This window comes from Arachis hypogaea, chromosome 13, assembly GCF_003086295.3.
Source record: "Arachis hypogaea cultivar Tifrunner chromosome 13, arahy.Tifrunner.gnm2.J5K5, whole genome shotgun sequence".
Classification (NCBI taxonomy): domain Eukaryota; kingdom Viridiplantae; phylum Streptophyta; class Magnoliopsida; order Fabales; family Fabaceae; genus Arachis; species Arachis hypogaea.
Window position 1 is genome coordinate 11,937,901 of NC_092048.1, and position 16,140 is coordinate 11,954,040.

The 16,140-nt window shown below is 31.0% G+C and overlaps 3 protein-coding genes across 4 annotated transcripts; all 3 read right to left on the minus strand.

Moving 5' to 3' along the window:
- Positions 1-2,227: 2,227 nt before the first annotated feature.
- On the minus strand, positions 2,228-3,873 carry LOC112732661 (geraniol 8-hydroxylase-like). Its single transcript, XM_025781410.1, has 2 exons — positions 2,980-3,873; positions 2,228-2,842 (listed from the first exon to the last, which is right to left on the minus strand). Exons 1-2 carry the CDS (start codon positions 3,871-3,873, stop codon positions 2,228-2,230), a joined length of 1,509 nt encoding a protein of 502 aa, XP_025637195.1.
- Positions 3,874-6,502: 2,629 nt separating this feature from the next.
- Positions 6,503-10,452, minus strand: LOC112737228 (subtilisin-like protease SBT4.3). 2 transcript variants are annotated; one of them, XM_025787029.2, is made up of 10 exons: positions 10,295-10,452; positions 10,110-10,207; positions 9,550-9,647; positions 9,296-9,445; positions 9,063-9,165; positions 8,457-8,964; positions 7,876-8,198; positions 7,675-7,786; positions 7,263-7,482; positions 6,503-7,173 (listed from the first exon to the last, which is right to left on the minus strand). In XM_025787029.2, the coding sequence occupies exons 1-10, from the start codon at positions 10,376-10,378 to the stop codon at positions 6,650-6,652; spliced, it is 2,220 nt and encodes a 739-aa protein (XP_025642814.1). In that variant the 5' UTR covers positions 10,379-10,452; the 3' UTR covers positions 6,503-6,649. The 2 variants fall into 2 exon arrangements, with proteins under 2 accessions (XP_025642814.1, XP_025642813.1); XM_025787028.2 differs by having other exon boundaries at positions 7,675-7,795.
- Positions 10,453-11,691: 1,239 nt separating this feature from the next.
- Positions 11,692-15,472, minus strand: LOC112737229 (4-coumarate--CoA ligase 2-like). Its single transcript, XM_025787030.3, has 6 exons — positions 14,903-15,472; positions 14,252-14,797; positions 13,465-13,663; positions 12,203-12,416; positions 11,981-12,083; positions 11,692-11,875 (listed from the first exon to the last, which is right to left on the minus strand). Exons 1-6 carry the CDS (start codon positions 15,395-15,397, stop codon positions 11,762-11,764), a joined length of 1,671 nt encoding a protein of 556 aa, XP_025642815.1. The 5' UTR covers positions 15,398-15,472; the 3' UTR covers positions 11,692-11,761.
- Positions 15,473-16,140: the final 668 nt, after the last annotated feature.

A 16,140-nucleotide genomic window follows, 5' to 3' on the forward strand; every position in this document is an offset into this window, starting at 1 on the left:
GGATCTAAGTCACAATTAGTTGGCTATGCAGATGCTGGATACTTGTCTGATCCACATAAAGGGAGATCTCAAACAGGATACCTGTTCACATATGGTGGTACAGCTATATCATGGAGGTCCACGAAACAAACGATTGCAGCAACCTCCTCTAATCATGCTGAAATACTGGCGATTCATGAAGCTAGTCGCGAGTGTTTTTGGCTAAGGAGTTTGATTCAATATATTATGTCATCATGTGGACTGATTGATCATAAGATAGCTCCAACTGTCCTGTTTGAAGATAATACAGCATGCATTGCTCAACTTAAAGGCGGATACATCAAAGGTGATAGAACAAAGCATATTTCTCCCAAATTCTTTTTCACTCATGACCTTCAAAATCAAGGGACAATTGATGTCCAACAGATCCGTTCAAGTGACAATCTGGCAGATTTATTCACAAAGTCACTCCCGAAATCCTCCTTTGAAAGATTGGTACATGAGATTGGGATGCGTCGATTTCGAGATATTAAATGATGTCGACAAGAGGGGGAGACTGTACTCTTTTTACCTTGGTCAGGTTTTTTCCCATTGGGTTTTTCTTGACAAGGTTTTTAATGAGGCAGTCCCCATCACTAAAGGATATTGTACTCTTTTTCCTTCACTAAAGTTTTTTTTCCCACTGGGTTTTTCTTTAGTAAGGTTTTAACGAGGCAATAATCCTGAATGGTCATCCAAGGGGGAGTGTTGTGATATGGATGACCACGTAGACTCACCTTCTCAATATTGAAGGAATCATTCTCAAGAGAGAATGGATTTAATGAGGTTTGAAAAAGCTAGTTTTGTATGCCTATAAAAGGATGTACGGGCAAAAGGAATAAACAACAATAACAACAGAACAAAAATATTATTCTTCCTTCCTTTTCATACAAATAAATCAATCCTCTTTTATGCAATCAAATACCCTTCTCCTTATATTACTATTACAATTCTTTCTCTTCTTTTATTTTATAAGTATTTTAAATTCTATTTTCTATTACTCTTTACATATAATATTAATAGCAATATTAACCATCTTTATTATATTGAGATAGTATCAAATGCAAATCTCTCTCTCTTTATTTTTAATACTTTTTCTTATCTTTGTATATATATACACAATACAACATATAATATTATTATATATATATATAATAATTATTGAGCTAATTATATTAATAATAGAGTCTTCTATTTATACATCTTTATTATATATATATATATCTTTTATTTCACAACAATTTTTAAACACACAAAAAATACATTTTTAATTAGTCACAAATAAAATCACCTATATATAGTGTTATTATACATGTATTATTTTACAAAACTATAATGCCATATAGTTAGACAAATAAATGGTTATTTTTTTTACCAAATTAAGTAATCACTACTTCCTACTTTTTGTATATTAAAAAAAAGATTTAATGATGCTGAAGTGAAAAACATTCTTCGAATATAAAAATGTGTTGGTAAGACGTTTTTTCTAATATGTGATGCTTTGTATTTTGATTTATTGTAGCGATTTTGAAAATGGTCGAAGAACTTTCATTGAAAAGATAACTAAGTATATTAAAAATAAATATCCCACTAATGTCCTTTATGAAAAATAAATTATATATTGTCATCTCATACAAAATCATTATACTAAACTGGAATACAGAGTATCACATGTCAATAGAAGACTAAAAGAGTCTTACTAACACATTTTTATGTGAAAAATGATTTGAATTTTGAAACTATTGAATCTCCCTCTAAAAATCTCCCAATTTAAGACTTTACTTCTCTTGTGATCTCACAAATAATTTCTTAATTAATATTTTAACCTTTTTTTTTTTCATTTTTCATGTGGAAATGAATGAAATTTTGCGAATCATAATCACTTTTGAACCTAACCACATGTTACTTAGTATCTAAGTTGACATGTTCTACCACACTTGCCCATGGAGAAATAGTTCTTATAATCACTTCTTTTATTGTTCATTTTGTTTCTTGCTTTTAAGTGTTCTATTGCTGACATTCATGTGGAGGTACAATCCTCAAATATAGAGTACTTAAGATTTTCACCCAAATATTAAAGCCACAAAAAGTACATATCCACTTAACAAGAAAAATATTATAATCAAAGCTCTTTGTCAGCATCATTATATGAAAGGATATAGGAAAGTGCAAAAACAACAGAGTTTTAATTTCCTTCAAGGTAAAGAGATTAGTTATTTACTTTGATTGGAATGGATCTAAGGGGTTTACACTTTCTTAATGTTATTCCAAATTCTTCTTCCTTATCAATATCCTCAGCTTTTGAATCATTTTCAAGCTTCCAATCAAAACAATTAACCAGTGAACCTAACATCAAGAACAAAATCCTCATAGCATATGTTAAACCAGGACATATTCTTCTACCAGCACCAAATGGTATCAACTCAAAATGCCTCCCTCTAACATCAGTTTCTAATCCCAAGAACCTCTCTGGTGAGAACAAATTTGTGTCATTCTTCCATACATTTGAATCCCTTCCAATAGCATAAACATTGATTAGCACTTGTGAACCTTTTGGTATGGTATAGCCATTGATTTCTACATCAGTGTCAGCTTTTCTTGGGATCAAAAAAGGCACTGAAGGGTGCAAACGAAATGTCTCTTTCAATATTGCTTGTAAATATGGTAATCTTGCTATGTCTGATTCCTCAACTTGGTTTCCCTTTCCAATTGTTTCTTCAAGCTCCCTTTTAGCCTTTGTCATAGTGTCTGGATTGCTGAGTAATTCAGTCATTGCCCATTCTAATGTAGATGTGATTGTATCTGTTCCAGCAACAAATAAGGTCTAGCAATGAAAATCCAAGTCACCAAGTAAGAAAATAAATTGTAAAATCAAAATATGTAAGTATACATCAATCACAATCATATATGATATAGCTGTAGTTGAATTGAGTAAAGAAAGTATGAGAAGAGAGCTTATACCAGCATTAAATGTTCAATATTTATTTTGTCCATCTCTTTGCTATTCTCTTGAGAAATGTTAAGAAGAGCTTCTAACATGTCCTTATTGGTGTCAGAACCTGTTTTCAGTATCAACTTCTTCCTTTGGTAAATCAAGTCATGGAAGATATCCAATAACTTCCCAGCATAAATGGTATTGTGTGCTTTAATTCTTTGTGGATCAACCATTCTCAAGGCTGGAAAATAATCAGCCAAGTTTGGTTTTCCACTCTCTTTGGTGATATTGGCAACTAAATCCTTGAACCGTGCAGCAGAACCTGAAGATTGAACCAAATCCATTGAAAAAATTGTGTTGGACAATAAATTTATTGTAGTCTTGAAAGCTGCTTCTCCAACATCCACTCCTTCACCAATTTGGCTACTTTGATGGATCTCCCCAAGGAGTTCTTGCACTTTCTTGCGACGCAAGTCTTGCCTCGCGTCAATAGTCTTGTTGGCGAATAACTGATTGTTGCATATCTTCCTAAGGGATCTCCAAAGAGGTGTCATAGGCATGAAGGCAATGCTATGAATATGGTGATTGTGAACTCTTGCCGCCTCCGGAACTGTGCGATTCGATAAGAACTGATCATAGGTTTGAAGCACCATTTTGGCCATTTCAGCTGAAGAGATCACTATGGTGGTTAATTGTCCCAACTTCAAAGTCATTATGGGGCCATGAATCTTTGCAAGAATGGCTGAAGAATGGTGGGGTTTATTTCCAAGTTCATGTAGGTTTCCAATGATGGGAAGAGGAGAAGGTCCTGGAGGAAGCTTATAGTTTGCTTTGCTTCTTCTTACATTTAGATAATGGAGAGAATAAAGAGTGGTGCAAGTCAAAAGAAGCAGCAGCATCACAAAACATACTAAATCCATTACATGAACAATCAAAGGTAGAAAGTGATGATGTGTTAGAGGTTACTACTTACTAGTGTAATGATCTAAAATAAATGCTTGTAACTTAATGTAAAATGGAAACAAAAACATAGGAAAAAAATGTTATTTTTGCATAACTTTTGTGGACATTGTCCTTTTTGTCTAAGTCCCACATCTTACTCGGCATTTCTTCAGCAGCAATGTGTTCAAAGTCCATAGGTCAAAGCATCAGCAATATTTTCGATTGAAAATTCTAGTTGTTAAGAAATTTCACTAGTTTCGGTATGCACAAATTATGGAGCAAAGAGAAATTAATGGCTGAAAATAAGAAATATTTTCTTTATTCCAAAAGTACACTACGTCATGTTATAAATACAGTCTAATTACACATTCAAACACTTTTGTATCCAAATTTAATCAAGGTGGTTCGAATTCAACAAAAATCACTTTCATCACACCAACGTATATCACACGCGCGTTTCAATAACGCAACTTCTTCGTCTTCATCTTCTCCTTTTATTTCTCCATTTCCTCCTTCTCCTCCTCCTTCTTTTAAATTCGTGCACGTAGGTTTTTCATTATCGTAATCACCAACAACACTAATATTTTGCTAATAAAAACCAACATTTTGAATTGAATTTGAATTTATATAATCGACAATGTTCGATTTATTTAATACTATACAGTGATTTCACTTTAATAATATTTTCGATTCATTCTAGACGCAGGTGTTTCTGAATTCGAATTTATATAATGGACAAATGTTCGATTCATTTGGTATTATACAATGATTTCGCTTTGACAATATTTCCGATTCATTTTAGACGCAGGTGTTTCTGAATTCGAATTTATATAATGGACAAATGTTTAGGTTCATTTGGTATTATACAATGGTTTTGCTTTAATAATATTTTTGGTTCATTTGCAATTCAGGTGTGTTGTCGATGAATAATTTGTCTCAATGGTTGGAATGGCTTTCAAGACAAATTGAATAAAATGGAATGAAATATAATACAATTGAATAAAGTGATAATAAATAATTTCATTCTTTTTTGCTAAAAAAGACTCAATCATTAACAAAAATACATCGAATTTGGATCCAAATGAATCTCAATTAAATTAAGAAATGAATCAAAATTATTTAATGATGATAGCAAAGAAAATCAGAACTAATAAAAATGTTCGCAAAATGTTGGTATTATTAATGATGACGATAACAAAAAAGAAAAAGACGCAACATTGGAGGAGGAGGAGAAGAAGAAAATGCGGAAGGAGAAGGATAAGGATAAGGATAAGGATAAGGATAAGGAGAAGGAGAAGGAGAAGGAGAGAGAAGCGCGTAATTTAAAAAGTTGTTATAACAATTTGGTTAGACTTGGTTAAGTATTTTGCTTGGATGTAGAGCTTTATTAATATATACGGTGGTTATTATTATGGTAACTATCATGCCTATACGAATTTAATTTGACAACACTTAAAAAGTGTTACTAAAACTTAATGACGCTTTTTTTTATATTTTTTAATAATTTTTATTTATTGAAAAAGGGTTTACTTTAATTTTAACAAAATTTTTTAAATATTGTGAAAATTGTGTAGCTACCATAATTAGTGGTGGCAAATGGAAAAGTCCGTCCCATCCCATCAAAAGTCTGCCATCTGATGGGTTGACCCGTCCATCCCCGTCCTAGTGAGATAGTCCTGAATTCTTCTCTCGTCTCGCCCAATGGCGGGCTGGCTTGGCTGCCAATTTTTCTTTTTATAAACCATAAATATTAAACAATATATATAATTTCACAACCATTTCAATAAATTTATAATTTTTAAAGATATAAAAAAATTATAATTTCTAAATTCACAAACATTAAAGTCTTTATAATTATAAATATGTAATAAACATACTTATAAACTAAGTTTTTTGAAACAAAATAATAAAACCAACATTGTCCAAAGCAAAACAAACATTATCCAAAACATATAATTAAACATCTTCAAATTTATAATCAATCAAACATCAACATAATCCAAAATATAACTTAGAACATTTTTAATTATCATCTTCATCCTCTTGTAGATCAATAACATCATAAAAATTTGTAAAAAAATGGTCCTGACAAAAAAAACGCCTGGCCTAGCGAGGAAGCCCGCTTTGCCCCGCCGAAGCCCGCCAAAACTTACGGATTAAGCGATGCAGGTTAAGCGGAATTTTTAAGTTTGACGGTTTCAAATTTCCAGTCCAATCCGCCTTTTTCAGCGGGTTACGCGGACCGGCCCGTTTACCACCCCTAACCATAATTATCGTAGCAAATATATATATATTGGATTCTAGCATGACTATATTATGGTAACTACGGTGATTATATAAGTATTGTTAAAATTAAAATCACACTTTCTTTTTATATTTTGGTAACAGTTTTTTTAAGTAACACTTTTTAAAGATCGTTGTTTAACAATTAAAAAGCGTTATTTTAATTTTAGCAATACTTTTTAAAATATCATAGTCACAATAGTCACAGAAACATAGTTATACTAGAATCACCTTACAGATAGATAGATAGATAGATAGATAGATAGATAGATAGATAGATAGATAGATAGATAGATAGATAGATAGATAGAGACACACACACCAAACAAGAATTATTTTACATTGACATAGCTAAACTTCTTCGATGGAGACTATATTTCTTAAATATACAATATATTTGGCCAAGTGGCCATCTTATTTGTTTAATATATAGTACATGATATGATTTTCTTGCTCAATTTAGGTGCTGATTTAATGATGAACTTCTGAATTCCATGGAAGGATAGTGTAAACTACAATTGGAATTCTGACTATATGATTCAAATGAACCCAAGTTATGGAACCTGAGATTATTGGAACCTGTGATATCCTTGGCCCTGTGACTTCCACATAGAAGAATTTTTCTTCTCCAACTTTAGAAAATGCAAGAGTTGATGGTTCCACCTTGACTTTGAGAATATTTGGCACATCAATGATAACATCATAGGTTGATTTTGGCATGCCAACATTTGTAACTGCCCTGACGAAATTGCCCTTGATCGCATTCCCATCTTTCACTGCTAGTGACAATGAAGGGTAGTTTAGATCCCATGGTTTCAATGCTTTGCTGCTTTTACAACCATTTCTAGGACCTTCCTTGCAGAAGAAGTCACTGTAATCTTCTTTAGTAGCATTAAAAACTAGGCCAGGATCCACTGCATAAAGTGGTCTAACATGGCCAGAACCATATGCAAATTCCTTCTCATACTCATGCATTTTGGGGTCCATAGGATTTGCTGCATTATATTCAAGAACACTTTGAATATAATCATTTTGACATGTGATTCATGTGTAAATAAGCAAGGAATCGATGAGGCGACGATACCTGTGGTCATGAGTGCAGACTTGATAGCTGCAGGGGACCAGGTTGGGTGAGTGGCCTTAACATAAGCCGCGGCGCCGGTAACATGGGGACAAGACACTGAAGTTCCAGAGATAATATTGTATTCAACACTCCTAAGATCTTCAGTTCCACTAAACATGGAAGGTGATGCAATAGGAGACCATGCTCCAAGAATATTTACCCCAGGAGCACAAAGATCAGGCTGTCAAATCAAATATTGAAATAACTATCAATTTGAATCAAGTGTTACATTTGAGAAATTAACATACCATAGGTATTAAATTATCCAAATACATGGAGTTTCTTTAGTATAGCATTTTGTCTAGTTTGACAGTTATTTTTGAAACAGACAGTGTAAATAGATATATAGTGATCCATTTTATTGATTACATACCTTGAGAATGTCATGATTAAAAATGTTGGGGCCTCTACTTGAGAAACTTGCTACATAAGGAGCATCCTTGTCCTCCATGGTCTCACTAAACATTATGTTTGCCTTTGGTTTACTGCATAAACTAACCTGAATAATTAGTACTATTGTAAATTCATTTTATGCCAAAGTTTTATATAGAATATAAGAATGGTATGATTTTACTTAGAGGATTTGATGTATTGTGATACTTTTGAGATCTCCTTGTTACTGATACTTGCTGTTTGGAAGAGGTAATTCTCAGCATAGTTTTGTTGTGGTCGATTTGGGGCTATGACCCCTGCCCCAGTTGCCATTTCGACTCCGGCGCCACCCTCACTGTTTTCACAAAGGACAATCTTTCCTTTAACTCTCTTTGAATTTAAGGAGCCAGGGAAGCATAGACTTGACTCTCTGGGAATGTAATTGGCTGAAAAGTTTGTAGCATCTCCTCCCAAAATCAAAGGATATGATATGTTCTTAACATTGTAAGTATTGATAGAATTTGCCTGCATAGTTTCATAACTAATAATGCATTTATTCCATAACTGAAATCTCTTCTTAAATATACATCAATATTTAGATTTTCAAAAAGGGCATTCACCATCACAATATACAAATAATAGTAATCAAAATGAAACAAGAGTGTTTGATGTTCTGAGAGACTCTGTTTGATAATTGTCTCAAGACAAAAATAGTTGAGAAATTTGTCTTGAGAAAGAGAAAGACAAATTTATGATACACAAACAAAAAGAAGAATTACTTACTGTGATTACATCTCCATTTCCTAGAACCAAAGGTGTCACAAATTTTCTGTAAATGGTGCTAGCTGCAACAGTTAGTATCCAAGGAGGGTGATTAGCTAAACCTCCTCTTTGTGGACCTTGATTACCAGCAGCTGCTATGGTTAATATTCCATTCTTCACAGCATGAAAGGATCCAATTGCTACTGGATTGAACAAGAACCTCGACTGCAAGTATCCTGCAAATGAGGCCGATATAATGTCGACCCCATCCGCAATTGCATCATCAAAAGCAGCTAAGATATCTGCAGCATAGCATGCCATGTTCCAACACACTTTGTAAACAGCAACTCTGGCATTAGGTGATCCACCCTTTGCAGTTCCCTTAGCTAGGCCAAAGTAATTGGCTCCCACAACCTCTCTTCCGGCCGCAATTGATGCAGCATGGCTTCCATGGCCAGATTCATCTCTTGCTGATTTAAATTGGTCTTCAAGACCAAAGCTCTGATAATACCGGGCTCCAATGATCTTACTGTCAGCATTTCACATTCATTTTTCAGTTTGTCACAATTGATTGTTCAAACTCCAATGTTATCTTAGAAAACTAAAATGAAAAAAAGTGCTTAATACTTATTGCAGGTGAAGTTATGTTCTGTTTGGCACTTTCCTCTCCATTTTTTAGGTGGTGGACCTAGTCCTTCATCATTAAAGCTTTCGGATTCAGGCCAAATTCCTTCAAGTTCATGACACAATCCAAATGGAATAATCCTATTAGTACTACTATTTCTCATTTCAGATCGATTTGATTAATCAATGTAACAAATTAGTATACTTTGAAATAGAAGGAATATTGAGTTGTTGACCTGTGTCAAACATTCCAATGATGATGTTTCTTCCATCAAAAGGAGGTGTAAGCTTGGATGCATCATCAGTGAATCCCATGAAATCCCATGATCTTGTTGTTTGAAGCTCCAATCCTAGGTTTGGAAAAACTGACACTACCTCTTCCATATCTACACATAAAATATGATATTAGTTAATCATTTTTTTGAGTAAATCAATGAGCAAGCTTGTATGCATTTTCTGTCTTAATTCTTAAATTTAATGACAGGTTTACCATAAATTATAGCAGCTTCTTCTTCAGATAGCATAGCTGCAAACCCATTAAAGCTTCTTCCATAACTGTAAATCAATGACTCCTTTGCTGCATCAATGCTACAATCACAATTTTCAAGTGCTAAACTTCCTCAATAACTATATTGAATAATGAAAGCTTTTGGAATATTTGTATCATAATTATGAATATAGCATCTTATAATAACTTTTAGTGTAAGCACCCAATTTGGTTCCCTAAAAAAAATTAGATATAAAATTTTGTCTATTATTATAAAAGTTTTTGGATTAATTCTTTTTTCGAAGACTAATTTATCTTACAATGATAATTTTTTTATCTAATTATTTTATAACAAAATTGATTAAAAATTTATTTATCCATGTATATTAAAAATTATATTAATACTGATAAAGTGACCAATCTATTCAACGAAGATAATTCTCATATACTTTTAGAATAATATAAATTTATTGAAAATAAAAATATCTAATCCAAAATTATATTAGGGAAACAAACTTTTAAATTTATTAATTATTGATAGGCACATAAGAAAATTTTATAACCTTTCATGAACCTCTAATAGCATGGAATGATGCAATGATTGTGTGGAGAATTCATCCCAGTTATTATTCTTCTTCTCCCCCATATACACAATATATATCTGCATATACATATAACACTTTATGATTTTTGCATTTATTGTTAATTATTGTATACACTAAATTGAAAATAGCTTGTACTAATATACCTGTTTGTAAGAAGACTGTGCATGCATCAGCAATGAAATTGTGAACAAGAGAGTGAAAAAAAGTGACTCTGCTGGCTTAGTCATTTTTTGTTCTAATTAAGTTTTTGCTTTTCTTTAATTTTCTCAAAACTGAAATTAAATAAAGATTTATAGGAGTTTACATTATTAATGGAAATATAAACTTAATTACTTAGTTGAGCAAATTATGATCTCTTGAAATAACTGAAAGGTGAAAGTTAACATTTAGAGAAATACCCTTTCCTTCACTCATTGAGAGAAAAATGGCCCATAACAATTGTGATGAGCTCAATAAGCTAAAGTGCAATTAAAATAAGACAGATACATCCACATCTTTTTTTTAGACAACAAAATATTTTTCTTTATAAGCAAATGCCTATCTCTGTTTTACCACATTTTAATTAATTAATCTTTTTTTGTTTCATGAAGAATATATAAACATAATAAATTAGAGAATAATAAACAATGAAATATAAACATAATAAATTAGTTATTAATAAAGATATTTTTAAATAATTTTATAACCAATCCTTGATATTTAGGTTACTCAATTTCTTTTTTCTTTTCTTTTAAAAAAAGAAAGGTTAGTCATAATTTATAGAAAAAAGCTGTTCACTTGGATTGTACTAATAGGTTGAGTTAATACAAAAGATCATTTGAGTAGCTTGGATATCATTGAACGGAATGATAATGTTTGTGTTATGTATAACAAGAAAATTGAATCTGTATAATATTTAATTATTACGTATGAGTATGCTCGGTAAGTGTGGTGCACATGAATTACTCATGTGGGTCATGTTTGAAACATCCTAAGATCCATAAAAGAACACTTTGAGAGTTGAAGGACGATGTCTTTAAAAAAAGACATAGAAAAAAATGGTTAAAAAAATTCTTCTCAGTTATATGAAATATCTAAATATGTAACAATAAATTTATTTTATAAAACAAGGCAACCGATGAGGTAGATTATGTTGTTAGGTCATTTTGTTGTTCTAGAGAATAAAATGAAAACTAACTCATATTGTTGATAGTTATACCAGAAATAACATAAAAATTATTTTATTTTATTTTTTTAATTTATGTATACTTCACCTAGTGTGTTGAACTTATTTTTTCTTTTAAAAAAAATAAATTTATGCAGGAACAAACCAATTTACATAACAAATATTATAAACCAAATATATATTTTAATGGATATTATTTAAAAATGTATTATTGATTAATAATCTATTATATATATAACAGAAATTTAAACTCTTAATATTTATTTAAGCGATTAAATGTGTTAAATCGCTTAACCAATTTATAATAATAATAATAATAATAATAATAATAATAATAATAATAATATAGTCTTCAATCCATCATAGGAAATAAAACAGACAAAGACACATTGACATCATCATTGACTTTGTATATAGAATAAGAAACAAACTAAATGCAGCGAATTTAATAGTAGCTAGCGAGCTTTGCTTTGAGTTCTTTTCTTAATATCTTGCCGATTGAAGATTTTGGAATTGCGTCAATGAAAATTACTCTATGTAGCCTCTTGTAAAATACTACCTGTACGTACACAACAAATTAAATTAAAATATGTCATACATTGTCTTATTAATTAATTATCTTCTTATTAAATACAATTAAATTAATTAAGTATAAATAATTTACCTGTTTAGCTATAAAGTCTTTCACAGCATCTTCAGTAATAGAATCATTTGATGACCTCACCACAAAAGCAACTGGAACTTCACCAGCTACATCGTCTTTTTGCCTATATATGCATGTGTGGGCAACAAACCATTTAATTACTTATTATTACTCAATAATAATTATTATTAATAGCTAGCTTAATTAATTTCAATGATACATATATATATTATATATACTTACGGGACAACAGCAGCATCTTGAATGGAAGGGTGGGTCATAAGAAGGACTTCAAGTTCTACCGGAGCAACCTGAAAGGCTTTGAATTTGATGAGCTCCTTGAGTCTATCAACAACGAAAAGCTCATCATCATCATCCACATACCCAATGTCACCTGTATGAAGCCAACCCTCTTCATCAATAGCTTCTGCTGTCGCCTTCTCATTATTCAGGTATCCTACACAATATATTTTTTACATTAATTGTTTAATCATAAAGTATCATGTGTCAAAGAAAAAACATGAAATTAAGAACATCAAATTTAAAAAGATAGTAACTTGCCGTTCAATTTATAAAAGAGTTCCTCTAAAAATAATTAAATCCAAATATTGTTGTTTGGTGCTCTTCATTCTACTATATACTATATCTTTAAATATTGTGAAATTGTAAAAATAAGAAAATTATTATCCAATCCGTTTTAATATATTGGTTCAATTTTTGAAAAGATAAAAAAGGAAAAAGCTGATGGTTCAAAACAGGAGAGAGATAGAGAGAAAGAATATTATATTTTTAGATAAAGTATTATTTTTGTTTTTAATATTTATAGTAAATTTTAAAATTATTTTTAATATTTAAAATATAATATTTAAGTTTTTAATGTTTTAAAATTATCTTAATGTTGTTTGTTGTTAGTGATCTGTTAACAAAGTTGTCGGTAGAACAATATTAAACCGATTTTAAAACGTTAGATATTTAAATAGGACAAAAATATTGTGAACGGCAAAAATAATGTTACTCTCAAAAGAATTATCAAATCAAGTAAAATAAAAAATAAATTTTAATAGAATAATTTATAAATCTTGTATGAGTTGGGGAAGAAAATAGCATAAATTATACTTTTCATTCTCTTTTATATCTAATTTATTATCAAATAAAATACAACAATAATAATTTTTATGTCTTTCTCTTTTTAAAAATATTATTTATATATTAAAATCAGCCACTATATATTTATATATAAATATATATGTAATTTAATTTATTTAGTATATATTTTATATTTTTTATGTGTATTTTATACTAACTAATTTTAGTGACAAATTTTAATATATATTTAATATAGCATAATTGTTCTCTTTTATGTCATGTTTTCATTGTCTATGTCATAAGTATAAGTTAAGTTTGATTAATTGTGAAATTGATTTGATTATGTGAATTGAATATATTTTTGTTTAGGATGACTAATTTTTTGGTGTATAAAAAATTATTTTTATAACAATATATACCTTTCATAATTTGTGGACCTCGGATGCAAATTTCACCCGACATATTACGAGGGAGAGAAGAGCCAGTTAGAGGATCAATGATCTTCATTTCTGCATTTCTAATGACACTGCCACACGATCCTGATTTAGTTTTCATTGGATACTTTGCAAAACTTAATGACATTGATATCACTGGTCCTGATTCTGTCATTCCTAAAGCCTGAAAGGACATATTCATAATTTAAAAAAAAAAGTATAAGTAGATAATGAAAATACTAAACAATGTGAACAATAAAGATATTAGATGTTCATTTTATTAGGTGTGCGGATAGTTATTCTAATATTAAAATTTAGGTGGATAATTTAAAGATGTAGTATGTTTTGATTTGATTGGTGTTGTTCATGTTGTTCAAAAAGTTATTGGTTATCTAACATTATCCTTTAAAAAATAGTCACATCTTATTTTATAATGATAAATTATAAAACGACTATTTATTTTAAAATATTTTTTATATACAAATAATAATTAAAAATGTCTAAATCGATAATTTTATATATGTAATTAAATTATTTAATATTATGATAGATTCTAATATATTTATATTATTAAAATTAAAGTTACATTTTTTATATTTTGATAACATTTTTTTTTTCTTAACGATATTTATTAAAAATCATTGTTTATCAATAAAAAAAACTTTATTTTAATTTTAGTACTATTTTTTAAAATACTATAATTATCAAATCATCACTGTAATATAAATATATAAATATAATCATACTAAATTGACTCATATTATTTGTGTACCTGTCGAAGGATTGCTTGAGGCAACCTACTACGAAAAGCCTCCTCAATGTCATTTGCAAGAGAGGCACCTCCAGACATCACCATCCGGATGGAGCTAAGCTCATACTCCTCCACTGCCGGGTTCTTTGACAGTGCCACCACCAACGGCGGCACTGCCATCACTACTGATACCCTGTGCTTCTCCACAACTTCCAACATCGCCCTCATCTCAAACTTCTCCATAAGCAACACCTTACACCCTACTCTCATAGAGCATAACATCACACAGTGTAGTGCGTAAATGTGAAACAAGGGTAACACACAAAGCACTACATCCTCTTCCTTCAGGTGCAAGTTAGGGTTCTCTCCCTCCACCTGCTGAGCCACGTTTGTTACCAGACTCCGGTGTGTTAGAACCACACCCTTTGATAACCCCGTCGTGCCGGACGAAAATGGCAGTGTCACCATGTCGTCAGGGTTAATATCCACCTCTGGCAGCTCTCCTTCATTTCTGGAAACCGTCGAGAAACTCATGCACTTCTCTGGTGGCTTGTCCACAGTTATCACCTATATTGTATAAATACAAAAATACCACAATTTTAAATGAAAAAAATATAATAATATGAATATATATATTTGATACAAAAATAATGTATATGGTATAAATATTACTGTGAATGTGTTTTCTTCTGGTTGATCTTGTTTGAGCTTATGCACGTGCATGGCATGTGTGATGACGATTTTGGCTTTGGTGGCTTTGAGCTGCTTCGTGATTTCAAGAGATGTGTAAGAAGGATTGGCAAGGGTGGAAGCTGCGCCCAGCATAGAAGCAGCCCAAAAGGAGAACACGAATTCCGGCGAGTTTGGGAGTAGGATCATTATGATGTCACCTTTGCGGATTCCAAGGTTGAAAAGGCCCAATGCCAAGCTTCTAGAAGCGCGGTGGACATCACCATAGGTGTACTCCTTGCCATCGCTCGTGATGAGACACGGGCGGTTGTAGACTTGGGGGAGCTTTTGAAACGAATAAGTGTGGAGAGGAATGGTATTGTTGATGGGTATGTCTGGTAATTTTGATTTGAAGATGTGGGTAGTTTGGTAACTTTTGTTGATGAAGTTGGTTTCTTTTGGATCAACGGAATAAGTTGCTGCTAATGATGGTGCCATGGTATCTACTTATTTGGTTTGTACGGCCAAATTTATTTGTTATATCTCACACACACACACGCACTAGCTTAGTGATTGTATGTGTTATATGTAATGATATATTTTGATTGTAGCTAGCTTGCTTCAAATTTATAAGGAATAAAGGGGAAGGGGTTTTTGGTAATTTGGCTTCTCAGGTGGTGGTAGCATATCATCAGATGCATGCATGTGGACAGGTAGCTGCATGGAATCAAAAGCCAAAAGCAGCCACTAATAATTTGGTTGGAATCTTTCGTTTTGTGACTAATTTGGTTGGAATAAATATAATTGAAAGTGGCTATTCTCAATCACTATTGAATTATGATATGTGAATTTGTTATCTTGTTGTACATTTGATTAGAACTTTATTTTTTTATTTTACTTTTTTTTTTAAGAAAACATAATCGATCTCTTTCTCTTTTTATACGTATTACTAAATAATTATTTTAAAAAAAACTTATTTTTCATATAATTACAAAATAATTGACTCTTTTTATAATATTTGTAGTAGAGATCCGCGTTATTTTAACTACATGCGATTTTCAAAATCAGATTTGATTTCAAAAGGAAAAAAAAAACATAATAAATAAACATTTTCTTTCTTATTTGAAACAATGAAAAAAAAAAAAACACAAACTTCATTTAAGTTCAATTATTGATATTTAGTTGTATGCACATACATCTAATAAAAGTTATCAAATTGATTATTTAAGTGTCAAATTGAA

What these genes read in the sequence shown, in the direction of transcription:
- LOC112732661 (XM_025781410.1), bottom strand. Translation starts at nt 3,873, where the DNA reads ATGGATTTAGTATGTTTTGTGATGCTGCTGCTTCTTTTGACTTGCACC. An exon ending in ATATTGAACATTTAATGCTG is followed by an intron (nt 2,843 to 2,979) that starts GTATAAGCTCTC and finishes TTTCATTGCTAG; the next exon opens with ACCTTATTTGTTGCTGGAAC.
- LOC112737228 (XM_025787028.2), bottom strand. Translation starts at nt 10,378, where the DNA reads ATGACTAAGCCAGCAGAGTCACTTTTTTTCACTCTCTTGTTCACAATT. An exon ending in AGAAGCTGCTATAATTTATG is followed by an intron (nt 9,446 to 9,549) that starts GTAAACCTGTCA and finishes TTTTATGTGTAG; the next exon opens with ATATGGAAGAGGTAGTGTCA. An exon ending in GTCTGCACTCATGACCACAG is followed by an intron (nt 7,174 to 7,262) that starts GTATCGTCGCCT and finishes AATATAATGCAG; the next exon opens with CAAATCCTATGGACCCCAAA.
- LOC112737229 (XM_025787030.3), bottom strand. Translation starts at nt 15,397, where the DNA reads ATGGCACCATCATTAGCAGCAACTTATTCCGTTGATCCAAAAGAAACC. An exon ending in CTCAAGCAATCCTTCGACAG is followed by an intron (nt 13,664 to 14,251) that starts GTACACAAATAA and finishes ATGTCCTTTCAG; the next exon opens with GCTTTAGGAATGACAGAATC. An exon ending in AAGACTTTATAGCTAAACAG is followed by an intron (nt 11,876 to 11,980) that starts GTAAATTATTTA and finishes GTGTACGTACAG; the next exon opens with GTAGTATTTTACAAGAGGCT.